This window comes from Ailuropoda melanoleuca, chromosome 12, assembly GCF_002007445.2.
Source record: "Ailuropoda melanoleuca isolate Jingjing chromosome 12, ASM200744v2, whole genome shotgun sequence".
Taxonomy (NCBI): domain Eukaryota; kingdom Metazoa; phylum Chordata; class Mammalia; order Carnivora; family Ursidae; genus Ailuropoda; species Ailuropoda melanoleuca.
This window is the reverse complement of record NC_048229.1, coordinates 55,280,137-55,306,230: the sequence shown is the minus strand read 5'-3', so window position 1 is coordinate 55,306,230 and position 26,094 is coordinate 55,280,137. Positions and strand designations below refer to the sequence as shown.

At 53.1% G+C, this 26,094-nt stretch overlaps 1 protein-coding gene across 2 annotated transcripts; it reads right to left on the bottom strand.

The window, feature by feature from the left end:
- Positions 1-1,269: 1,269 nt before the first annotated feature.
- Positions 1,270-24,730, bottom strand: ADGRG3 (adhesion G protein-coupled receptor G3). 2 transcript variants are annotated; one of them, XM_011220467.3, is made up of 12 exons: positions 24,567-24,729; positions 20,857-21,019; positions 14,534-14,669; positions 12,937-13,083; positions 11,753-11,887; positions 11,150-11,189; positions 10,907-10,998; positions 10,662-10,774; positions 8,017-8,297; positions 7,732-7,825; positions 5,980-6,263; positions 1,270-4,297 (listed from the first exon to the last, which is right to left on the bottom strand). In XM_011220467.3, exons 1-12 carry the CDS (start codon positions 24,625-24,627, stop codon positions 4,185-4,187), a joined length of 1,659 nt encoding a protein of 552 aa, XP_011218769.2. In that variant the 5' UTR covers positions 24,628-24,729; the 3' UTR covers positions 1,270-4,184. The 2 variants fall into 2 exon arrangements, with proteins under 2 accessions (XP_011218769.2, XP_034493924.1); XM_034638033.1 differs by lacking the exon at positions 11,753-11,887 and having other exon boundaries at positions 24,567-24,730.
- Positions 24,731-26,094: the final 1,364 nt, after the last annotated feature.

Below are 26,094 nucleotides of genomic sequence, written 5' to 3'. Positions count from 1 at the left end.
TGTAAGCACCCCTTCTGATCCATTTTTTCCCCCCAAAATGAGCACTGTTTTGCATGCTGCTGTTAACTCATGTCCATGATACGGTGTTAATATCTCCTCTGTCTCTTCTGTTTTCACTGAGAAAAGTGTTTTTAGATCCATCCATGGTGCTGTGTGTCCACAATAGGGATCCGCTCTATTCTCCCAATGATAGACCCCACCCCAACCCTCTTTGCCACCAACCCCTTCTTGTCTACTACAGATAACGCCACACACATCATCAGCCGTGTCCCTGCTAGACCTGTAGGAGTGTTCCTCTCAGGTAAAGAACCAGGAGTAGGATTGCTAAGTGAGGGACAGCACCCCGTTTTTCTCCAGGCCACGAAACCTACACTCTCCCCAACTTCCACAAGGCCTGAGAGAGCCTTGTACCCTCGCCCCCCACCCAGCAGTTGACATTTATCCAGCTTCCTATCCCGCCCTTGGCCAGTTTCATACAATGAGGGTACAGTGAGGTCCCCCTGTCATCTTAAAGGGCGACTCTGTGATCACTGATGATTTTAAATGTGTCTTCACGGGCTAGCTCGTTGGGTTTAGATAGTTTCTTCTCCGAAATTGCCATTTAAAACCCCAGCCCATTTTTCTCTATTAGGGAAGTATCCTTGTTTTGATTTTCAGGCCTTCCGGATGTTAATCCCTGGTTTCAGATGTTGCAAATACCTTCCCCCCTCCTGTCCCATGCCTTCTAACGTTGCCTCTGGTGTCTTCCATGGAACAGAAGACTTTAATTTTGAAGTAATTACACTTACCAGCTTTTGGTCTGATGTTTTGTGCTTATGATTTTTTGTTTGAGAAGCCCTTCCTCGTCCGTAGGTCACAACCGTATTTTACTACATTAACTTTATTGTTTTGCCGTTCCGTCGAGAACCTTTACTCTGCCTGAAGCCGAACTCTGGATGAGGAGTTAAGTAGGGATCCTGTTTTATGTTTCTTCATATAATGGGCCACTTTTCCAACATCATCCTCTGTCCCTTATTGGTGATGCCACTATTGTTGTGCCCTAAGGCCCCCAGATGTGTATAAATCTGCCGCCGAGCCCTTTGTTCTGTTCCACTGGTCTCCATGCCTATCCCTGCACAGACCCCATGTTGCATTTACCACTATGGCCTTGTAATATCTTTATATCCGCAGGTCCAATCTTCTTTCTACTCCCTCTTTCATTAAGGTTGACTTAGCTATTTGAGGCTGATATGCCTCCACATGAATGTTAGAGTACCTTTTGAGGAAGTCTTAAAAAAATCATCGGAAATCTTTATTGGAACTGCTTTGTATTCATTGGTTAATTTGGGAAGAATTGTTGTCTTTTGATATTAAGTTATCTATCTGGGAACACAGAGCCAGTCAGTCCTCTTATGTCCTGTACATTTGTTAAAACGTAATGAAAAATACAAGGAATGAAGAAGGTGGGGTGGAGCAGAAAGAACCAGGCAGGGAGGCATGGCAGGAGGCCCTCCTTGCAGATGGCCACAGCAGCCCGGAGCAAAGCTGTGGCTCAGTCACCATCACGCTGGGCTGGGGGTCCAGACCTGGGGCACCCTCTCAACCAGGATCTCCCTGAAGCCTTCATCCATTCTGTGGGGGCAGTTACTGCTATGGGGCTCAGTAGGCGAGGAACTGGCCCAATGCAAGTTACAGAGGAAGAATGTGGTCCAGACAGGGTGACCTCAGAGTTCCTGCCTTTCAGCCTGGTGCTGCCCACCTCCTAGATTGCTACTGTGGTCTGTGGTGACAGTGGAGCCCCCTCCATCTGCACTGGGCCTTGGGGTGCATTTTTGCCAGAGCTCCGCCTGTCCTTAGCATGTGCTCACCTTGGCACTTGGAGCCACTTTTACAGGGACCCCAGGTTATGAGGGACCCCAGCCCCTCTGGCCCCGTCTGGCCCACCATTAACCACATCTCCCCAACTTCCCTCTCCATCAGCACCAGGAAACCCAGTCCATTCGGTGGCTATGGTTTCGTTGCCCCCGCATCCAACTGGGAAAGCTGGATCCCAATGTTTCCCTGGAGACTCAGGGATCGGGGCTGAGGCAATAATTCTGGAACCCAGGCGATGCTCTGGGAGGCAGCATGGACAGCCCAGAGAGGCCCAGCTCTGCGTCAGCCCCGCTGGCCGTGTAGCCTTGGGCAGGTTGCTGGACCTCTCTGGGTCTCCATTTCCTCCTCCCGCACAGGGCCGGCCCACTTGGCAGGGCTGTAGAAGGAATCTGGAAGGGAGCTGAGCCCTTCATCCCCCTCCCATGTTGCACACAGGTCTCAAAGGCTTATGTTTCACACAAAGGTACCGCCTGCTCTTTCTTCAAGCTGCGGGGCTCCCTAATTCCTGCTGCGTCACTCTCAGGGGCTTTACTTTCGTCACCTCACTTCATGCTCACAGGTCGAGGCAAGAACTCGATGTTCCCCATTTTATGGAGGGTGACACTGAGGCTCAGAGAGGGGAGGTGACATGCCCAGCATCACAAAGCCCCTGAGTAGCAGAGCCAGGATTTGAACCCAGGCCCGTCCCACACGGAAGCAGCTGTCGAGCACACAGGTTTGTGCTCAGAAACTCTGAGACTTTGGGGTGAGGGAGCCCAGCCCTCCAGCGTGGGAAATAGATGTCTGTAAAACTAAGTCCTCAAACCCACCAAGCTTGTCTGCAAAACTTGATATGACGTGGCTCCGCTGTCGCAACTGTCTGCACACTAGAATTCTCTTCCAGGAACACAGCGACTTGCATAAACCAAGTGCCTCTGCCTTCCTGTCTTTCATACTTTTGCTGGGTGGGAGGAGGGAGAAGAGGGCATCCATGGGCATGGGCACCGGGGAGCAGGAGGTGGCCTGACGCCCCAGGGGCTGTGGCGGACGGTCAGGTAATAGCGGCTTCTCACCTCCAGCAGGTGCTTGGCCTTGGCAAAGCACGTTGGGAAGGGGGGTTGAGTAGAGAAGGTGAGAGGCCCCAGTGGTTGGGAACTTAAGACTAGAGTTGGGGCATGATGGTGTGAGGTGGGGCCGGCCAAGGGGCTGCTCTCTTTCTGTTCCCTCCACTCTTTTTCTTTGTGTTGGTTTGTCTATTAATTCACTCTCTTATCTCTGCCTCTTTGTTTCCTACTGAGGAGACCAGCTGGAAGGTGCGAAACGGAGGCCCAGCCACTGGAGGTGACACATACCCAAGCTGGGTCTGGCCGGAGACACTCCCCTGGCTCAGAACCCTGTCCGGCCCAGCTCACACATCCGTCTATTCAGCCAGCAGATATTTACTCCGGGTCTGAACCGAGTCAGGTTCGGGCTGGGCTGAACTGGTGAGTGAGGCCCACGTGCCTGCCGGAATGGACCTCGGATCCTGGGGGAAAAGCTTGCCTTCTCTCTGCTCAGCCCCACCCGCTGCTTCCCTGCCTTGCCCCTTGGCCCTCCTGTGTGCAGAGCTCTGGACCATTTGCCCTCCAGCGCACGGTGACGGTGACGGCAGATCAGAGGTCGGGCCACACACGGGGCTGTCAGAGTAGGGAGAGGGCCTCCTTGTGGTACCGCACCCACGACTGAATAAGCGGCATTCTCTGAAATTCGGTGTCCCCCAACAGCTAGAGGGTTGGCAGCCCCCTGAACGGCGGGGCCTCATCTGTGAAGATAGGCCCAAAGCTCTAGTCCACAACTGCCCCAGTGCCTGACGGGATGGGGACAGGCAGCCAGAGGGTGTGGGTGGAGGAGGGCAGTGGCAAGGGGGAGGAAGAAGAGAGGCCAGGCTCCTTCAAGGGGCAGCACTAGCAGCAGACTCTCCTGTTACTGAGACCAGAAGGTGGACAATGGCAGAGATCAGCTGCTTTGCTATGAAGGCAGGAGGTGGGGGTGGGGAGAGGGGGCGGTGCCGGCAGGGGTCTTCGGTGGAGGTAGGGGTGGGGCAGGAGCACTGCTCTGTGCTGGCAGGGGTCTTAGGGGTATCGGAACCGTAGACACCTGCTATCCTGGATTTGTGGACTTTAAGACCCATCAAAGTATCTGGATGGAACCTTTGAGGCCAGGCAGGTCCCACCTGGTCCCCATCTCCTCCCTCCCTAGGCACATTGTCCTGAAGCCCAGAAGGAGACAGGGAGCAGCCTGCGGTCACACGGGAAGTCAGAACTGAGTCCAGAATGTGGGGCTTGCTCCCAGCCAGACCCCACGGAGGCCTTCTATTCATGAGACGTGGTGTGGATCTGGTCGGCTCGGCCGGTGCCAGAAGAGGAGGACACGGCGCTCCGGCTGGGGAAGTAGAGCGTGGCAAACCAGCAGAAGATGAAGACGCCTGTCGGGAGGGAGAGGGCCTCCGTGAGCCTGGGTGCGGACCCCCGGGGGCTGGGCAGCCGGGTGGCCGGCTGAGCAGAGAACGGAGAGCTCCATTGTGAAAGTTTAAGAACTGATGGAAACATCGGGCAAAAATGAAACCAACGCCTAAAGAAGGACCAAATAGTAATCTTGGAAATGAAACATGGAGGCCTTGACATCACATAGACCTGTACCTATCACAGAAAGGAAAGAGCAACATAAAGGCATTTTCAGGCATTCCCGCCAGCCAGCATTGCCTCCGCCGAGCTCCACTAAGGGTTATTATGGGGCGCACGCTGGCCGGAAGAATCGGGAAGGTTGGAGATGTAAAAATTATAGTAAGCACAGAAATCGATAGAAAAGTCAACGCTGTGTGGGCTTAAAAGGAATTTACAACTAAAACTTGAAACAACCATAAAACTACTGAGATGCGTTCAAGGGCAGTTCAAGTGTACTAAGGACCATTGCGTTTGGGAGGAAGAGAGACGGACCGAGGTGCTCAACTCAGCTGAGATAACTCAGTAGAGTGAAGTGTTCAGGCTTAAATATTAAGGGTGGCCTCTGGAAGAATAATGACACAGTCTAGTTTCAAGGCACATCCCTCCCCATCCCTGGGATGTTCCAGACGTGGACTCATGATTCTTCCCCGGGGGACAATCTATGTCCCCCACAAGCATTAGCTCGGTTGCTCATCACGAAATCTGATGAGCAAAATACCAGCATTGCCCCAGCATTAAAGATGATCAGAGGGGCTGAGCGACTTACTGAGGTTGTAAGTGGAACGACGGTTCTGGTCCAGGTCTGCTTATCCCCAGGGCTACCAAACCACAATGCCACCCAGCCTCACGAGGCCCTGGGAGCCAGCCCTGTTTTTGTGGGCCCCCACCCACTGGCTGTGAGACTTTGACCCAAAGTCAAAGCACACCTCGTCACTGCCTTCTCAGCGGTTTCTCTTAGTCAGGCTGTGATGTTTCGGAAAGCAGTGTGTATGACACGGTGTGAGGAATGAAGAGGAAGGGCGAGCCGTCACCCACACCTTGGGCACCTGCCCCTCTGCTGGGATATCAGAGGAAGGACCTTGCGGGGGCAGGGAGCACACATGTCGATCATTTCCTCCCCTAATCACATCCTTCTGCCACCACAACTCCTTACAGACTGTCCACATCATGTGGCCATCATGTCACGTGGCCCTGCGCTCCTGGTCACAGCTGATTGGACCAGAGATGGACACCTTGCCCAAGATGGACTGATCCGATCCTTGATTCTCCTAAGAACATGGACCGGGCTGACTTACCCGCCCTAGCCAGGGAAGGTCACATGGGGTAGAAGAAACCATTTGGGAGCCTGGGTAGGAAGGGGCCAGCAGAGAGAAGGAGGGAGTTTCCACAGAGAGAAGAAGGTGAGAGACTACACGCAGCTCCAGAGGAAAAAATAGAGAAAGTCTCTGCTTTGGTTTGGGTGGCTGGTACCAGCTCCCAAGAGGTCAGCCAGCCTTCCCATCTTGTGGTCCTTGGGACAGCCCTGGATCTTTGAAGTCAGTACGCTTGATTTGAGCCAGCCTGAGTGGAATCCTGTTTCTTGCCATCCACCCCCTCCCCATACCCCCGAAACACCCCCGCAGACATAAGGCAACCCATCACCTCCCTGGCCCAGGAGCCTCACCTTGCAGGGAGTTGAACAGTGTGAAGACATAGATGGTGGACAGGCCCAGGGGCATGAGGATGGCCAGCCACCAGGTCACACCCACCAGGCTCGAGAGGCCCAGCACCGTGAGGAACCCCTTCCAGCTCGGTCCTTGCTCCCTGCTTGCTGTGGCACTCGGCAGAGTGAAGATCTTCCAGGCCACCAGGCCCAGGACCACGGCACTGAAGAGGAAGGTGACAAGGAAGTACCCGTGGACGGTGGTGTAGAGTGCAGAGGCCGCCGTCTTCTCCCGGAACCAGCACCTGGAGGAGGCAGACGGCCGCTGGGGCTGGAGACGTGCCCCTGCCCGGCAAGCCCCAGGCAGTCTCCCCAACCGACCTTCTATGACCAGAAAGACCCCTTCCCCCCACTGCCACCCACCAACCCCCCATTCTTCTGGGAAGGGGCTGTCACGAGGCTCCAATCTACCATTTCTTTAGACCAGCGAGGGCAAAGGGGTCAATTTAACTGCAAAGATATGCTTTGTTTACCCCACATTATTATTTTTTTAATGATTTTTTATTATATTATGTTAGTCACCATACAGTACATCCCCGGTTTCTGATGTAAAGTTCGATGATTCATTAGTTGCGTATAACACCCTGTGCACCATGCAACACGTGCCCTCCTTACTACCCATCACCGGTCCCCACATTATGTTGTAAAACAATTGAATTAATGACCACCCTTTACAAAGTGGTTGGGATAAGCTTCCAGATTTCTGCTTTCTCTCTTTTTTTTTACGTTTTTATTTATTTATTTGAGAGAGAGTGAGCGAGCAAGCATGAGTGGTGGGAGGTGGGGTGGTGGGTGGGGGCTGGGAGGTGGGGGAACTGAGAGGCAGAGGGAGAAGCAGAGCCCCTGCTGAGCAGGGAGGACCCTGGGGTCATGACCTGAGCCAAAGTTAGATGCTTAACCACTGAGCCACCCAGGTGCCCCTCTGATTTTCTTAATGAAGCATGCACCTGGCAGGTCTGTGGATGCCCTCCCAAGGGACATTAGGTGGGTGTGTGACTGCCTGTCTACTGCAGTCCCCACCAGGGCCACCACATGCACGTATGTTACCTCCCCAGTCCCTGTGGCCCCTGCACTTGGGGCCCTAGGGACAGGACCCAGACCCCACCAGCCTCTGTCAGCGCAGAGCCATGGACCCAGCCAGGCACCCTGGGAGAAGCTCAGCTCATGCTTCCTGCACTGCAGGGTGAAAGGCCTGAAAGAGTATGTCTATCACCTCCCCCCCATTGTACAGATGAGGAGACTGAGGCCCTGGGAGGGGCCGGGCTAGCCCACATAGCAATTCAGAGGCAGAGCCTAGCTAAAACCAGGCCTGCCATCAACGTTGGGCAGGCTGTGTCCTGAGCAAGGGCAGCTGGCTGAGGGGGCGGGTGGGGCTGAAATCCAGGCTGAGCCCCTGGCATGGCAGGTTGGCAGAGTGGGGGGATGGGGGTATCTTTTTAAATTTGCCCAAAAGTGCCCTATGGGCTGCTGGTGGCCCAGGCTAGAGCAAGGCATCCTGCCTCGGCTCGCTCTCTCCCTTTTCAGACGCCTTGTCTCATTGCACTTTCTCCTTCTGGTCCTCAGTTTCCCCTCCAGACCATGAGCTAGGTGGAGGATCCTTTGCCTTGACCTACTCTCTCTTCCCAGGATTCCCTCCTCTCCCCACATCCCACCGGCCCAGATCTGTGCAGCCAGGGGCCTGATGGCGCCCCTGCTCGCCCAGCCGGCACTCACAGCTCCAGCGTGGTGACGTTCCTCTGGTCGCGGATGGTGTAGCGGCCATAGCTGCCCGCGCTCCCGGTGCCAAAGACGATTAGGGCAGGCAGGCCTGGACACAGCGGGACGAGGTATGGCATCGCTGGGGCTCCCTTGGCACGTTCTCCTCCAAAATCCCCTCCAGCTGCCCGTCCCTCAAGCCCTGAGCCTGTCAGAGAGGGAGACACCTCTCCCCCCCAGACAGTTGTCCCTCCCGCCCCCACACGGCCAGCCATGCTCTCCGCCAGCCCAGGCGGCACCTACCCCAGCCCACGAGGCTCAGCTTCAGGAAGTAGTGGCCAAAGTAGGTGTTGAAGACCTTGATGACCAGCAGGTAGAGGTGGAAGGCTTCCAGGCCCATCCAGGTGAAGGTGCAGAGGAGGAAGTAGTGAAAGACGCCCCCCCGGGCCCGGCAGGCGGCATCCCGCAGCTCAGGGCCGTGCCCCACGTTGACGAAGAAGGTGAGGTTCAGGAGAAACAAGCTCACGCTCAGGGCCACGTGGATCTTGGGGGCATCTTCGGACTTGAACCTCAACCGGTAGAACCTGCCGTGAGAAGGGCCAGTGAGGGGCGGCAAGGGGCCAGGCCGAGCTCCTCTCGGGGACGACCTGCACCCCGGCCTCCCCAGCCCACCTCTTCTGGTCCGCCCCTGCCAGCAGCCAGAGGGTGAGCGCCCTCAGCTCGGGTGCAGGAGCTCTGTCCTGGCCCACAGGGCCCTGGGGGGTCCACGCCCTGCTGGCCTCAGCCCTCCGCTCCATGCTGGAGCCAGACCGCACACTTGGCAATTCCCTGAATACATTCTGCTTCTCCACCCCTCCCAGACTTTGTCTCTGCTCTTCCCTCTGCTCTCAATGCCTTTTTCTACTCTTCCTTCAAAATTTTCCCGGGCATTTCCTTCCATGGAAGCTGTGTCTGAATGCCACTTAGCCCAGGCTGATTTGGAAGTTTACTGCAGCGCAGGGTAGCCCCCTCCCCTCTGGCCGTGACCCTCTGGCTGTGACCGAGGGCTAGCACAAGAGGCAACAGGGGGCTTTGCGTGCATTTGTTGAGTGACTGGACTGACCTATGGGGCACAGAGGCAAGAGGAAAGGACGGAGTAGGGAGAGTGAGGCCCAGAGAGGGATGGGGACTCACTCCCTCTCTGTGGAGCTCCCTCTCTGAATTCCTAGCAGATCAGGGCCCGAGGGCTCTCACTGGAGGGATGGAAGCCCAGGGTGCCTAGATGGGAGCATGAGGACTCATGTCGATCTCACCTGAGATGCCAGGTCCCACCCTTGACAGTCAGTGACGAGTCCTCCTGGCACTCCAAGCCCGGCTCACGAGCCCCAGCAGTGCAGCCGGCTGGGTCATGCTCAGCTTGCGGGATGTGGGGCTGTGGTCCAGGCCTAGGCTTGGTCGGGGGCAGGGGTGGCACTGTTCACACTCACGCTTTAGTCTGACATGGAGGGGGTGAAGCTAGAGGCGGCTGCAGCCCAAGGCCGAATGGTGACAGAGGCAAAGAGGCACGTGGAAAACTGCGGTGGGAGGGCCCCAGATGGAGGCGGATATCCCAGGGCTGCTCAGTACAGCCACGGGTTGGAAGGCTGGGGCCCAGGGCGGCCTGGGGCATGCGCTGCTCTCACGGGGTCCTTCCAGCTGGCAGTCCCTGTGGGTCCCTCAGCCCTGGCCGGCACCCGGAGAGCCTGCATGGGCCACGCTGATCTCTGCCTATCCTGCACCGCTCCTCCTCCTGGAAACAGACCTGGTCTCCCCGAGGAACACCCTTTCCCGCTTGCAACCCTGATGTTTGGGGGAGGTTGGCCTTTTGTTCGCTCACACCCGAAAGCAGGCACATGACCTGGCCCGGCCAATCAGTGGAATCCATCCCTTGACCACAGTGGCCTGTTCAGTCATGGGCACATGATCCAAGTTAGACCAGAGCAAAACTCAGCTCTGGCATACATGGGATAAAATTGCTTGGAACCACACACACACACACACACACACACACACACACACGCAAATGCCTGTAAAAAATTATGGAAGCTGTATTCTAGTTCCTAGCACTGCACTGATGTCAATTTCCTGGTTTTGATATGATACTACAGTTACAGAAAATGTTATCACCGGGAAAAGCTGGATAAAGGAACCAGGCGACTCTATACGGTATTCTTGTAATTTCCTGCTAGTCTATAATTATTTCAAAATAAAATGTTAAAAGAAAAAGTCTTCAGTGTTGGAATTTCATTCAGAAAATTCACTGCCTAGGTTCGGGGCGCCTGGGTGGCACAGCGGTTAGGCGTCTGCCTTCGGCTCAGGGCGTGATCCTGGCGTTATGGGATCAAGCCCCACATCGGGCTCCTCTGCTGTGAGCCTGCTTCTTCCTCTCCCACTCCCCTGCTTGTGTTCCCTCTCTCGCTGGCTGTCTCTATCTCTGTCAAATAAATAAATAAAAAAATCTTTAAAAAAAAAAAAAAAAAGAAAATTCACTGCCTAGGCAGCTAAGAAGCTGTGGGGCAAGCCTGGGGCTCCCCAAGTCCCCTGAGTATGAAGACGCCGCTTGACATGGCTGACAAAGGAGAAAGCAAAGCTGGGAGAAGCCGAGGGACAGCAAGTCCTGGGGACAACTTTTGAGCCCCTGGATCCAACCATACCTGAAGTGGGCACCGTTCTGTGAACCACATATTTCCCATTGTGTTTAAGTGACTTGAGTTTCTTGTGTTAACTTGTGTTAAGTGACTTGAGTTTCTGCCGCTTCCAACTGAAATAGCTCTGACACATTTCAACCCTCAACCTCATTTTATAGATGAGGAAAGTAAGGTTTGGGGAGGATATCAGTAAAATGCTGCACAAGCAAGGGGCTTTCTAGCCTGTCTTGTTCCCACCCTTGAGGACAAGAGGGAGATGAGGGGGCGGGGGGAATCACCCACCTTAGGGCAGCATAGAGGACAATGGTAAAGGCCAGGAAAATCATAGAGGCTCCACAGCCAGCCTGGGAAATGCGAATGAGGGACTTCACGGTGTCCTGGTCCAAGATCGGCTTCTGTGGGTGACCCCCCCGAACCGGGACCCCATCAGTTGGGAGCCAGGTCCCACACATCCCAAAGGCCCTGGCCCCTGCCAGGAAGCCCCAGTGGCTCCAGAACTGCTAGGATCAGGGTGGGTGGGCCATTACCAGCAGCAAAGCGAAGAAGGTCAGATGGTCACAGAGACACACAGTCCTCTTGGCTCTGAGCTCCGTGGAGCAGCCGGCGGAAGACCAGTCTCCTGTTGACCATGGAGAGGAAGGGAGGGGAACATAGGAGAGTGTATGGGAATATGGGGGAGTGGAGGGGACCAGAGAGGAAGGAAGAGAGGGGAGGGGCCCCCGCCAGTAGAGTTCTGCCCCCCCAAAGGAGCCCACACCCTCCCTGCCTACCTTTAGTCGCATCCCAGAACACACAGTTGAGGGCCATGTTCTGAAACCAGAGAGTGGGAGTCAGGGTGGAGGCAGGGGCAAGTTGGGAGGGAGGAGAGGAGAGTGGGGGAGGGCAAGGGAGGGGTCAGTGTGCCCCACCCCGCCCCGAGTGTGCTTGGGTAGAAAGCAAGGCTCACCCCATGGATCACGCAGGAACGTGAAATGCAACATTTGGTGTGTATGGATCAGCATGTGAGAGGTGTGGACATGGTGTGGGGCTGTGGGGGGGAGGGTAGCTTGTCTGGCACACACAAAAGTGTGTACCTTTGGGGGAGCATGTATGTGGGCAGGTGTGTGATCCCGTGTGCGCGCTTGTGGGTTTGCCAGGTCCTCGGTGCACCTCTGTAAGCATGAGTGAGAGGGTGTCTGGAGGTCAAGGGGACATTCGTACGCAGGTGGCACGTGTCCCTGGGCCCACTCGTGTGTATGGTCTTGATGGCTTCCGCAGGTGGATGTGAAAGGCTGGGAGGTGCAGAGTCCTATGCCTGTCTGCCCATATGCTTGTGGGGGACCACCCTCCTGTCTGCCCCTTAGCAGCTGCCAGGCCCGGGCCAAGGGGCTCACGGGGGGTAGGTGCTGGTGCGAGAAGGTGATCTCCAGAGGCTCAGCCAGCCTGCTGACAGGTATACTGCCCAAACTCAAGCCCACCAGGCGATTGTTCAACACGTGGCTGCCGTCCTTCCGGCTGAGCTGGGGGCCCTGTGGAGGGAGTTGAGGGGCTGGGCTTCAGAAAGGGCTGTCCCGGGGCGCCTGGGTGGCACAGCGGTTAAGCGTCTGCCTTCAGCTCAGGGCGTGATCCCGGCGTTATGGGATCGAGCCCCACGTCAGTCTCCTCAGCTATGAGCCTGCTTCTTCCTCTCCCACTCCCCCTGCTTGTGTTCCCTCTCTCGCTGGGCTGTCTCTATCTCTGTCTAATAAATAAATAAAAAATCTTAAAAAAAAAAAAAAAAAAGAAAGGGCTGTCCCAACCCAGCCCTGTTGGGGGCTCCTGGGAATCCCCGGGATCCATGGCCCTTGCCTGGAGAGTAAAGTCTGTGGCTAGGGGACCAGGGGACCAAGGGGTCATGGGTAACCTTCTTCCTGCTGTCCCCTGCAGTCTCCTGCCCGGGCTGGATCGCAATGGCCCCTACACCCCAGCCAACTGGTCTCAAAGCCATGCACCTAGCAGCTCTCCATTGCTAGCCCCAGAGCCCCTGTGCCCTCTTAGCTGGCGGAGCGCAGGGCTGGAAGAAAGATCAGCCCCAACTTGAAGGCAGCGAGTGCGCCCACCAGCCCTCATGGTGCACCGCATCTACACGTGACTGGACTACACACGTGTGAGGATGCGTGCCTGGGACACGTTTGCAAGAACACAGGTACGCTTGCTTGTGTGGACACAGTCACCCAGGAACATGCACAATTGCATGTACGCCAGGACTGTGAAAGAATAGGCATGTTTGTCCATGCACAAGGACACACAAGGGGACATGAACGCTTGGGATACACGTACAAGTCCAAGGACACTGGTGTGTGGGATGCAGACACCTGAGTGTGTGTGACCAGTGCGAGTGTGCGGTGCACAGACTCCAGAGACAGAAGTCTGGGCTGACCTCGGGCTGCTTTAGAACACTCCACAGGCTCACACCTCCTCCATCCCCACTGGGACCCACAGCGAAGACTCCAAAGAAAGCAAGCTGGGACGCAGGTCCCTGGTGAACCAAGCGTTGACCCGCTGAGCTGCCCCGAGCCTCCTCCAGGCCTCTCCTCACCTTGAAAAGATTCCCTGGACCGATGTCCAGGATGGTGACAGCCAGCAAGACCTCCGACCTGTTGCTCTGCAGGGATTCAAAGAGGCTCCTGGGCAGTCGGACTCTGTCGGGGTACGCGTGCTCATCCTCCGTCACCTGCCCCGGAACCTGGAACCACAGACCCCAGAGCTCCCCTCTCTACCCCAGGGTTCCAACCCCTCACGCAGGGTTCTTGCCATTCCCCCACTTGGGAGGGGAAACTGGGGCACTGGGTGGAGGGGCAGCACCTGAGGGCATCACTCTGAGAGGCAGGATACCTGGGGGCACACTGCTAGCTCGGCTCTGTCCAGGCTGTGAGCCCACCGACAAACCACAGCGCTCATGGACCTTCCGTTTTCCCACAACAGAGAATGGGGCTAACGAGGTGCCTGCGTGACCACACGTCAGGGTCAAGTGCAAAGTGGGCTGTGAAGTTCAGTCTGCAAGTGTGAGGGAGGGTCGGCTCTGGTGCACGTTAGGCCAGCGTCCTGACAGTCCCTGTGCTTACACAGGGCTTTGGGGTCATCGTGTCTGGGTTCTGACCTGGGAATAACTGGGAAGAATAAAGTCCCCAGGAAGAGAGAACGCAAGAGAAGAGGCAGAAAATACAAAACTTCACACGGAATGTGATTTCCACCCCTGGCCAACAGCAAATTTTGTAAAAGGGAAGAATGGTTAAAATAGTAAAACAAATTTCATTGGTGATTTGTTCATTCTTGACCTCACTGGTCCACTGGGGCTGCAGCGGGTCCCACCGGGTCCTGCCTCAAAGGCATCCCATGGGCACTGGAACAGGAGGAGCTGAGGGTTGGAGGCGAGGGACCCAACTTTCTCCTTCTCAGTCTGGACCGTTGTCAAAGGACATGGGGTGATCTCTGGGGCCATGGGGTACCCCCACGCAGAGGGCTCAACCGCTTGGGTCACATTTATCAAGGCCCTATCTTACACGTCCCCTTTTCCAGACAGAACTAGAAGGACATCAATGATAGCCAACTTGCCTGCTGCCTGAACTTCCACCCTCAGTTTCACCCCTCAAGGGAGGCTGCACCCTCCCTGCACCCAGAACTCCCTGTGCATTGTCTCCCATAACCTTGAAAGTGGGCAATACTGTCACCATTTTACAGATGGGGCCACAGAGGCTTAGAAAATTTCGGTCATGAGCCCAACATCACATTAGCTGGTAAGGGGCAGAGCTGGGACTTGAATCCAGACCAGTATAAATCTAGAGCTCATCTTACAGATGAGGGCTCTGGGGCCCAGAGAAGGGAAGGGGTTTCCTGGAAGACCCTTAGTGAGGGGTGGGAAGTCTGGGGCTGGAACCCAGATCCCCTGACTCTCAACTTGGCAGTCTTCCGAATTGTACCAGCCTCATGCCCTGGGTAATCTGTCACCAGGATCCAGCCATCCAAGCAACTCACTTACACCTGTTAGCAAAGGGGCAGAGAGCTATCAAATGGGACATGTGAGCGATAAGCTTTGGTGGGCACCAAGGACAGACCAGGAGTCCCTCAGAATTTTGAGAAATACGCCTGAGGGAAATGGAGCCCGAGCCAGCCAACAGGGATAGGGATCTCTTCACCTGGGAGGGCGTCAGAGAGAAGAACAGGTCTCCTGAGATGTTGGTGCTGACATTCTGGACAGCAGCCTTCAAAAAAGACATATTCACTGTGTCTGAGCGACTCTTCACCAGGTGGTACTCGAAATCCAGCCAGTACCTGCAAAGGGATCAGCGGGCAGGTCCGGTCTTGCAGTCCAAGTTACCCACTCCCCTGGTCCCCAGCCTGGATGACGGGAGAAGTGATGCCACGGGCAGCCACTATCAGGCTCTTGGGGTGGGAGGGGTGACCCAGAATATCAAAGGAAGGACCCTGGGATCACTGCAGAGGCTGGAGTGGGAGCAAGCTAGGCTGGTTCGGGGGGATTCCAGAATGTGGTCCCTCTGAATAGTATGTGTTTGTCTTTTTTTGTAACAAAATATATACAACATAAAGTTTACCCTCTTAGCCATTTTAAACTGAACAGTGCAGTGGCATTGAATACATTCACCATGTTGGGCGACCACCACCACCATCTAGTTCCAGAACATTCTCATCACCCCAGAAGGAAGCCCTGTCCCCATGAGGCAGTCACCCTTCCCCTCTTCCCCCAGTCCCTGGCAAACACTGAGCTATGAATCTGCCTATTCTCGAAGTTTCATATAAATGGAATTGTACGGTCTCTGGTCTTTGTGTCTGGCTTCTTGCATTTAGCCTGTTCTCAAGATTCATCTCTGTTGCACAAGCATTGCGTGGCTGGACCACATTTTGTGAATACATTGACCCACTGATGGACATTTGGGTGGTGTCTGCGTTTTGGCTGTCGTGAACAGGGCTGCTTGGATTCAAGTCCAAGCTTTTGCTTGAAGACTGGCTTGGAATTCCTTGGGGTATGTACTTCGGAGTGGCGTTGCTGGGTCACACGGTCACTTGACGCCTCACTTCTCAAGGAATTGTCGGAGTGCCTTCCACGGCAGCAGCTGACATCGTCAACACCCACGTTTGAGGGTGCCCATTTCCCCACATCCATGCCAATGCCTGCCGCTCTTCATTTTGTCTTGCTTTGTTTGCGATTGTAGCCAGCCTAGTAAGTGTGAAGTGGTTTCTCGCTGCAGTGTGACTTCGCATTTCCCTCGTGGCTCGTGATGTCGAGCATCTTTTCGTGTGCTGATTGGCTCTTATATATCTTTATACATCCATCTGAGTATCTCCAGCTGCGGGACGACGATTGTGCGGCATGAGTGCCAACTCGCGCTTACTGAGTGCTAACTGCATGCTGGGAATTCAGCCTTTGAAGGCTGAACTCCGCGGCAAATGACTCATGGGAATGGAACTGGTGTTGGAAGCACACGGAACACAAAAGTTAATCGCCATTTACTTTATCACGGTCCCTGTGCCATTAGCTAAAAGCAACACTCCGCCCCCCACTCCCTCCACCCCCCAATCTCTGTGGTATTGAAACTTCTCCATGGCAAGAGTTCCTTTTCCTAAGCTGGGGTCCTAAGACGTGCTGCCTACCTTTCCTTAGCAATTCTCATCAGGTGAGGGCTGAGGTAGCAATGGGAGAGAAGGAGAAGCAGACACAGCCAGACCAAGGCTGTTGGGAAGGAGTAGCTATGGAGGGCTTGCCAGGGAGACAAAAGGGAAGCTTTATTTTCATATCATTTTTGAACAGTTGCAGTTACCAAGGGAAGAAACCCAAAGAAACCGCAGAGAAAATATTGTACCATACAAAGAGAAAACCATGCAAATACGTGCAAATGTGCTGGGGTGGGGTGGGCCATTAGAACACCAGCCCGCCAGAAACAGCGGGATGAGATTGTTGAAATCCATTGATTAAGCTACACAAAGAGTCTAGCTTTTATTTACCTTTTAAAAATCCAAAGTATTGTGACTTGCACTGTTTCCAAATATAATAGTGAATTATAATTATATGTATATGTACTTAATTGTATTTCTCTCTCTATAGATACACGTTTATATATGCATGGATACAAGCACATAAAGAGTTTTTGGCCTCACAAAACAATGCAATTCACTTTCTTGAGGGAAGCTTTCCTGATTTGGTTCTCAGAGCACTTTAAAAAATTATTTTAGTTGTGAAATGTAACATGTACTCAGAAAGTCTAAAGCATAGATGCAGAGTTGAATTTTCAAGGACAAAGTTGACACCTGTTTAAACATCATCTTCTTTGTCTGATATTAACACAGCTACTCAGATATCTTTGGTTCATGTTTGCATGATACGTGTTTTTCCACACTGTCCCTTTTTTTTATACTGTAAGTGGTGTGAGGTTCAACAACTTGCCTTCTACCAAGGAGGGGATATCTTGATATTCTCTAGACCTCTGAATGCCCAGAAAATTCCCTGAGATGAAGGGCCCCTGAACTCTCATGGGGTTTATTTCCCATCCTCTAGTTCACATTTGTTTTCCTAAGGCATCTTAACTACTTGCCGCTTTCTGCTCATCAGATCCAGTCCACGTGGTGTGGCCACTATAGTGGACCAGAGTGATGCTTTGTCGAGTGTTAAGATTAGTAAGGTCTCTGGGAACTAAATGATGACAGAGATCAGGAGAATTGACAGAGCCCAGAGAAAACTGTGGCAGTATACTATTGGCTCTGCCAGGTAAAAGTAAACCATTTCCAGTAGCCCTTGAAAATTGGTATAGAGAACAATGCATTAGCCATGGAACGTATCAATTGCCCGGGGTTGGGTTGGTTTGTTTGAGGAAACATACTCCCCTGGAACAGCAGCTGCGGGTGGACTGCACACCTGATTAAGTGTAGGATAGTCCACAGGCATTCCCCAAAATCCACCTGACTCCTGGTGAGTTAAGATAGGCAGTTATGGAGTTACGATAGGCATTGCCACCCCCATATCTCTCAAGTCCTTTACGGTGGCATTAATCGCTGCAGTTCTCCCTAGGGATGTACTTTGGTTTCCGGTTTATTATCTTGGTAAGGAGAAGATATTCCAGGAGTTTCCATTTAGTCCATCAATGAGATGCCCTCCCAGAGGCAATTAAATGGAGAAAGCATTCTTTTCAATAAATGGTGCTGAAATAATTAGATATCCAAATGCAAAAATTAATAATAATAATCATAATGATATAGTTAGACATCTACCTCACACTGTGTATAAAAAAATTAAGTCCAAATGTATAACCTAATTATAAGAGCTAAAACCACATATGCTTATAGAAGAAAACAGAAGACCTGTAGCTGGATGACCATTTCTTTGATATGCTGTCAAACACAAAGACACACTTAAATTTGACTTCCTCAAAATCAAGGGCTTTTGATCTTCAAAAGACATCATTGGGAAAACAAAGAGACATGCTATACACTGAGACATGCTATACACTGAGAGAAAATATTTGCACATCAACATTTGATAAAAGACTTGAATCCAGAACACATGAAGAATTCTTTTTTTTTTTTTAAGATTTTATTTATTTATTCGACAGAGATAGAGACAGCCAGTGAGAGAGGGAACACAAGCAGGGGGAGTGGGAGAGGAAGAAGCAGGCCCATAGCATAGGAGCCTGACGTGGGGCCTCGATCCCACAACGCCGGGATCACGCCCTGAGCCGAAGGCAGACGCTTAACCGCTGTGCCACCCAGGCGCCCCTACATGAAGAATTCTTAAAACTCAGTCAGTCACGCGCCTGCCTTCAGCTCAGGTCATGATCTCAGTGTCCTGGGATCGAGCCCCGCATCAGGCTTCCTCCTTAGCAGGAAGTCCGCTTCTCCCTCTCCCTCTGCCCCTCCCCTTGCTTGTGCTCTCTCAAACAAATAAATAAAATCTTTTTAAAAAAAGAATTCTTAAAACTCAGTCATGAGAAGACAAAACCCGATTTAAAAGAAGAGGGAAAGATTTGTGTAGTCATTTCGCCGAAGAAAAGATGCAAACGGCTAATCAGCACATGAAAAGATACTCAACATCACTGGTCATTTGTGAAACACAAATTAAAACCACAGTGAGCTACCACTGACACTCACCAGATGGCTACAACCAGAAAGACCGACAATGTTGCAAAATAGTCATAGAACTATGGACCTTTTTCATGCTGATGCAAAAGCAAATGACACACTTGGAGAAACATTTGGGCGTTTTTTATAAAGTGAGGATATCAAATATCCCAGCAATTCTGTTCCTGGGTATTTACCCAAGAGTAAGGAAAACATACATCTACAAAGATTTGAATTCAAATGTTCATGGCAGCATTGTTCACAATCACCAAACTGGAAACAATCCAATGTCCGTCCATCGATGAATGAATAAATGCAATGTAGTATAACCACACGAGGGAATATTACTCAGTAATAGAAAAACCAAACTATTGATACATGCTACGTATGAACATAACTCAAAAACGTGAAAGTGAAGGAAACAAGACTCAAAAGACAGTACGTTGTATGATTCCCTTATAGAAAATACCCAGAGAAGGCCGGTCTACGGAGCAGAAAGCAGATAAGTGGTTGACTGTGGCTGGGTATGTGGACAGGGATTGTGTGCAAACAGGCATGAGGGTCCTTTGGGGCTGATGAAAGTGTTCTTAAAATGATTGTCTTAATGGTTCCGTTGACTTTATCACATACCATAAATCATTCAACTGTATTCTACCAGTGTACGTCACTCGAACGGTAGTACATAAGTTGTACCTTCAGAAAGCTATCAGAACTAATAAAAAGAAATGAGATACCACTACAGCCTTTCCAGAATGGCGAAAATTAAAACGACTGATAATACCAAGCATCGCAAGGATGTGGGGGAACTGGGACTCTCACACGTTGCCAGTGAGAGGAGCAACTAACGTAGCCTCCGCGGAAAACTTTGGCAGTGTTCGCCAGGATTCATCATACATCTACCTGCGACATCAATGCCACCTGTAGGCATTTATCCGAGAGAAACAAATGCATATGTCCATGAAAAGACATGTACAAAAATGTCCAGGGCAGCTTTATTCTTAATCGCCCCTGTTAAGGATGAAATGTTTGTGCCCTCCCCACAAATTGGTATGTTGAGATGGGTTAATGCCCAGACCAACCTCATGGGGTTGTGAAGATAAAGGATGTAACTTGGTTAAGTGCTGATTTGGGAACAGAATCTAGATCTTCTGACTCCAGACCCCTGCTTTTTCCAAAGTGCTTATCCCCACCATAAGGCAGCGCAGAGAGGAGCTCCCAGAACAGCCTCCCAGAGCGAAGAAGCTACTGGAACAGCTTTGGGGGGGTGGGATGGCAGTGTTTCCAGGCCACTGAAATGATGCCGTTCCATCAGATTGCTGTCCTAACCCTGAGCCTGAGAACACAGGCTTTTCATTCATTCATTCGTTTGTTTGTTTGTTTCAACAAACATGCATTGAGTGCCAGATATGAACTTGTCCTGAGTATCTTAGAATGATGGCCAACTTTGATTCGAAGGGAGAGGAGGGGAGAGACGTGAAAATATTTTTGGAGTTGATTCTTCGAGATGTTGTATTCGAAATCCCTTCTTCTCCCTCATCCCCATATCTCTGAACATGTTGGACTTATTGGTCTCTTGGTCTTATTGATTCTTCATCATATGGTATTTCAAAGCCATCCCTCCTTTCCAGATGCACAGTGCCAATTGGTGGTGATGATGGTGGTTCAGGCTTCACCCCTATCCAGACCACTGCGGTCGCATCCTACCTGGTCACGTCTCCTGCATCACCATCCCTGTACCCTTCCCTGAAACCTGAGCACTCTTTCTCAAATGCAAAATTGACCATGCTCTTCTTCTGTTTAAAATATGTCCTTGCTCTGCCCCCTCCCACATTGGTACTGCTTACCTGACCCTTCACACTTTGGTCCCTGCTTATATTTCTAGCCTATCCCCTACCCAACCCACCCCCCCAGCCCTTCACCCTTTCACATTTCAAAGCACCATCATTCTCCCCCAAATACTCTCTGAAGTTCTGATATCTGTAGCCCGTAACATTGCTAGGATCCAACTAGAAAACTCCTATGCAGTCTTCAAAGCCTTTTCGGGGGTTGCCTCCTCTGTGAAGCCTTGGCAGGCTTCCTTCCTTTGAGCTAACTTGGCACCATGTCCACCCTTTTGTATGATCGCACTCTAGAATCATCATCATTTGGGCCCATGTCCGACCTTCCACAGTGGTAGGGATGGGGGCTGTTTCATCTCGGCATATCCCGGATTAGAAAGGTCTCAGTGAATGGATTGGAGGGCATGTGGGTGACAAACAAGAGGGTGGAAAGGTGAGATGGGAGCAGAGTTTTCAGGAGCCATAGGGCTGAGAGCTGTGTCCCTTCTTAACAGCCTCCCTGCCACCCTCGAAGGAGCCCCAGATTCCTGCTGTAGCTCACAAGACCGTCTCACCTCTGCAAGTTTTCCAGATTACAGGGTTCATTCCCAGACTGAGTGCACTTTGTGAAGCACTCAGCGGTGTTCCCCAGGTGGAAAGATTCATACTGGCCCTCATTGATGGACCCCAGGCAGACGTTTCTCGGTTTCTCAGTTTGTCTCCTAGAATTTTCCATACCTGAAGGAGGGATGCAGAAGGTGTGAATGGACTGGGTGGGGAGGCAGCAAGGGCAGGTGGTTGGGGCTAAGAGGCTCAGGCTCCAGGGTCTGGGGATGTGGGCTAGAATTCCAGTTCCATCCACTCACACTAACTATGTGTACTTGAGCTGGACTCACTGTCCCTGGGGCCTCAGTTTCCAAGGCAAAAGGAGATACAACAACCCACCTCACAGGGCCAGTGGGATGCTTTGGGGCAAGTGTGTACAAAGGGCTTGACAAATGGCTCTGTAGATTCAAAGACTCATATATTAGTCTTATTACCCTTTACTACCTCCTCCAGGGAGTCTGCTGGGCTTTCCACAGTTGTTCCAAATCAGACATTCCAAAGCCCTTGTAACTGTGACCTCATGGGCGTATTCTGTCTCAGTTTGCCTTTCTCCTACATTCTCATTATGACCTTCACAGGCTACCTCCTGGGGTAGGGAGCGAACACAGAAAACTGAGGGCCCCTAGAGCACAGTGACTTGAGCAAGTTCACCAGCTAGCGGGAGGCAGCTCCAGGACGACAGACCAGCTTTCGTGACTTCTAGTTCAGTCCCCCTTTCACCTGGTGTGGGGGATGGAATGGAAGCTTGGAGTCACTTACCAGCTGTGTGACCTCAGGCAAGTTACTTAAACTCTCTGAGGCTCCATCTTCTCAATCAGCCAAATGGGACTAATAATACCTTCCTTGTGAGTTTGGGGGAAGACTAGAGACCATTCATATACATAAAAGATCTAGTTCATTGTAAATGTTCAAAGAGCCAGTATCATTTACTCCAGGAGATGAGAACTTCATCGTAAGCCTATTTATATATTCGTGTATTTACATTGGACATATGTATGTATCTACATAGTTACCTATCTGTCAACAAAATTAATACATGCACAGTTTTTTAAACCATACACAAGGACACAAAATGAAAAGTCAAAGTCCCCACAGCTCCCAGCTCACACTCCAGAGTTCACCACCAGCGACAGCTCACTGCACAACCTTGTGGAAATTTGCTATACATAGGCAAGTATTTTGATGTAAATCATTTAAAAATTTCCGTGAATGGGATCACTTGGCAAGCTATCTTGAGGAGCTTTCCACATCAGCCCCTGCTGGTCCCTCTCCCTGGTACACGTGCACACTATTTCACCAGGTGGGGTTGCACTTTCTCAACTGGTCCTCTGTTGGTGGACTTTTAGGATTGTCACTTTTTTTTTTTTCCCCCTATTTTGAACAATGCTGCTTACACCTTTGTCAGCTTGGGTTAAGAATTCATAGAAAACATTACAATCCTAGGAATTTCTGGGTCAAAATGTATAAGCTTTTAAAAAGGGGTAGGTAAACGGGAGCCTGGGTGGCTCAGTCGGTTAAGCGTCTGACTCTTGGTTTCAGCTCAGGTCATGATCTCAGGGTCCTGGGATCGAGCCCTGAGTGGGGCTCTCTGCTCACTGGGGAGTCTGCTTCAGAGTCTCCTCTCTGCCCCTCCCCCTATGTGTGCATGCTCGCTCTCTCAAACAAACAAATCTTTTTAAAAAAGATATTCATGACACTGTTTAATGGGAAGAAGCAAATACTGGATGACCATGCATGTAATAGGATCCACGTTTGCTTTTTAAATGAAGGAGGAAGAGGGAGAGAGAAGAGGGAAGAAGAGGGAAAGGAAAAGAGAGAGGAGGGGGTGTTAACCGAGTCTCCCTCCTGGCCTGCCATGAAATTTCAGCACAGTCATATATGTGAAGCTTTTGGCAAGTACAGAAAAGATGACTATTTTTCTTGTGATTATTTTCTGAAGACACTGGAAGCATTTAGCCAAGAGAGAGAGCGCCTGGCCCGGGTCTGGGTGGGATGGTGCCAGTCCCCATCTCAAGACCTGTGCTACCCTCCCCTACCCCGCTCTGCCCCAGAAGCTGGCCTCCAGGGACCACCTCAATCCAGGTTCAAGTGGGGACCGGGGGGCGGGGGGGCGGAAGTCAGGGAGCGGTACCTGCCCCTCCCCACGGCTCACCACCAGGGAGGGGCCTGCTCCCCTCTGCCGTGGCCACGGCCTCCTCAGCGCAGAGCCTGGCACGCACAGAAGTCCCCGTCAGTGTTCACGGAATGAACGGATCCATGGGCAGGCCCATAAAGGTCCACCAAAGAAGGAGACTCACCTCTACGTCTAAGCCTCTCAAGGCTCCTCACGCTATTTGAATGGCTGGCACTTTGCCCAAACACCCACAGCGCCAGGGGTAAACTCAGTCCCTCGGGGGAGCCTTGAAGTCCCCGCCGGTGTAGTTATGGCTTTTGCAAAGGGCCCAGCGTCCCCGTGATGCCCGCTGAGACCGGACGGTGCCACCACTGGTTCTTGAGTCAACGACTCTGTCAAGTGCTGCCGGACAGCCCGCTCTGCCAGGAAGGCGACACCGCCGTTTGTCCTTTTGTGAGCCGGGGACTGAGCTTTGCACTTCACCGACTCTCTCAACATTTGAAGAGAAGATTCTTTGTGTGTGTGTGTGTGTTTAAGATTTTATTTATTTGAGAGAGAGAGAGAGAGCATGAGAGAGAGAGAGAGAGAATGAAAGAGCGAGCATGAGCAGGGGGAGGGGCAGAAGGGGAGGGAGAAGAGGGCTCCCCACCGAGCAGGGAGCCAGACATGGGGCTCAATCCCAGGACCCTGAGATCATGACCTGAGCGGAAGGCAGACGCTTAACGGACTAAGCCACTCAGGCACCTTGAGAAGAAGGTTCTTTGAAGCCCAAAGAGGTTGATCCATGTGCGCAAAGCCATGTGACCCCCTGCTGGGCAGGCGTGCAGGATGCTCATGGATCAAGAACAAACAGGAGGAGCACTCAGGCGACTAAGATGGGAGCACTCCCTCTGCCTGAGGGAGTCCCTGCAGACATCACAGGGCCCCAAAGAGGGCAGGTGAGAGCTGGCCAGGTGGGCCAGGGGTGGGCTTGGCTTTCCCAGGAGAGAGGACAGCCAAGGGCAAGGCCTGGGGTCCTCAAACTGTTCTGGAGGACCACCGCATGTGTGTGTGCAAAGCTTATGGGAGGAGTGGGGGGGGAGTCTTGTTCCTGGCTCGGGAAACTGGGCACTGGGGGGCCATTGCTGGGACAAGGAGAGGGGAGCTGGTGGTGGAGTCAGGGTGGAGGGAGCCAGACAAGGGGATGAGGGAGGACAGTACAAGCCCCAGCTGGCCTCAGCCTCCGGATCATCCCGACCCCGCTCCCCAGCAGCTCAGAGGCCAGCTGGATAAGGGTGTGTCCGGGGCCCACCTGTGTCCCAGAGACGGGCCTGTCAGGGAGCCACAGCCCAGAGTAGGGGGGGTGCTCTGTGGGAAGCACAAGACACCCGAGACCCAGAGCTGATCCCAGTTTATCAGGATGACAACTAACTCAGAGGATGAGGGGAGAGAAGGGGCCGAGGCCATCGGGGTGGGCTCCTTGGACGGACATGCTCTAGACACCCCACCCATACCCACTTCCCTGTCCCCGGCCCTGGGTCTCCCAGGCTCCCGGGGCTCCCAGGGGATGAGAAAACAGCTGCTTACCTGAGGCCCAGAGCAGGAGGAGCGAGAGAAGCAGGACCCCCAGGGCCCTGGGCGTCATCATCCTTGGGCAGTCTGGCCCACGCTGGCCGGAGCCCTGTGTCTGAGCGTCCCTCTGGTCCCAGGCTCTGTGGTGTGGCCTGCCTCCCCTCCCCGCCCTCCCGCAAGGCCGCGTTGCGCTTCCTGTGGCCTCTTTCTCGGTCTTCCTGCACCACACCACCATCAGCTGGGTTGTGAAAGGCTAGTATGGGGAACTGGGCTGCACTCCTGTCTCACCCCACCCTGTGACCACCTACGGAGGGGGCTGCTGAACCCACGCGGGGCTGCTGCTGGGGGCTGGGAAGTTGGGGTCCAGCAGCTACAGAGGCCTCCGCACCGAAGCAGACCCCTGGGGGATGGGGATGAGCACAGGCTTTGGAGTCAGGCACACCTAACTCAGATCCTCCTCTCAGTAGCTGGGGGCCTCTCTGATCCTCAGTTTCTTCCTCTGTAAAGCAGGTACAGCAATAGGGCTGTCATGTAGGGCCGCTATTGGGGTTTGAGGAGACCTGTAACATGACAGGCACAAGCCTGGCTATGGGGATGTGGATGGCACTCACGCTCCTTCCCTCATGCCTGTGGTCTGAACAAGACTGGGATCAAGCCCAGGCCTGCCGGGGCCTAGGAGGAGAGAAGGACCAGCTCTGTAGGCCCCAGCCTTCCCCGCCCAGACCAGGTAACAGGAGAGGTGGGTTACAGCGTGCAGGAGCATGGGCTTGGGGGTTGGTCCGGCCTGGGCTGACGTCTATCCTGGCCACTTCATGGCTGGGTGAGCTTGGGTGAGCTGTCTGCTGCTCTGAGCCTCCCATAACGCATGCAAAGAACTCATGAGATCATGCATGTGAATTGTCTAGACCACTGGGCGTGGTCCCGGTCGTTATCTCTTTATGATTGTCAGCACTGTGCAATTACCGTCCTACCACCCAGCCGGTCACTGGTGGCCCAGACGGGAAGTGGGAGCAGCAAACACACATGGGAGGCAGCACGAGGGAAGCGGAGGGGCTGATCACTCGGGCCCCAGTTCTGATGGCTCTGAGGAAGTCATGTAGAGGAGGCCAGGGGCCTTGGCGTGGTCCCACGCTCACCGCAAGATCAAAGGTAGAGAGCACCCCAGCAAGAAGGTGTACCCTCCCAGCATCGCCCCCGCAGGGCCAGAGCTAGACGTGCCCTACCGTGGGGGTCTGAGGACCCACCCAGCCCCTTCCCCTTCCTCCCACGCCGTGTCCAGACAGGATTCGGTTCCCCACTGGGCCCTCTGGACCTGGGGAGGGTCGAGGACAGGGTGTAGGGTCACTCATGTGCCGTGGGTGGCAGGTCGGCATCTGGCACGGTGCCCCGGGGCCCTTCCTCTGCAGGGAAGGTTTGGGGGCAGATGGGGACCACGGGGCCTGTCCCGCCTCCCTCCCAGCAGCAGCCAGGTGAGGTGAGATGGTAGACAAGGGCTTTGTGAACTGCGACCTGCTGGGCCCACCCCTGGAGACCCAGCCTGGCA

Bases quoted from the DNA above. Each gene is read 5' to 3' on its own strand.
- ADGRG3 (XM_011220467.3), bottom strand. From the start codon at position 24,627: ATGATGACGCCCAGGGCCCTGGGGGTCCTGCTTCTCTCGCTCCTCCTG. The intron at 14,670-20,856 runs GTGAGACGGTCT...ATCCCTTTGCAG, and splicing joins AATCTGGAAAACTTGCAGAG to GTACTGGCTGGATTTCGAGT. The intron at 11,190-11,752 runs GTGAGCCCCTTG...CTCTGGTTTCAG, and splicing joins CGCACCAGCACCTACCCCCC to AACATGGCCCTCAACTGTGT.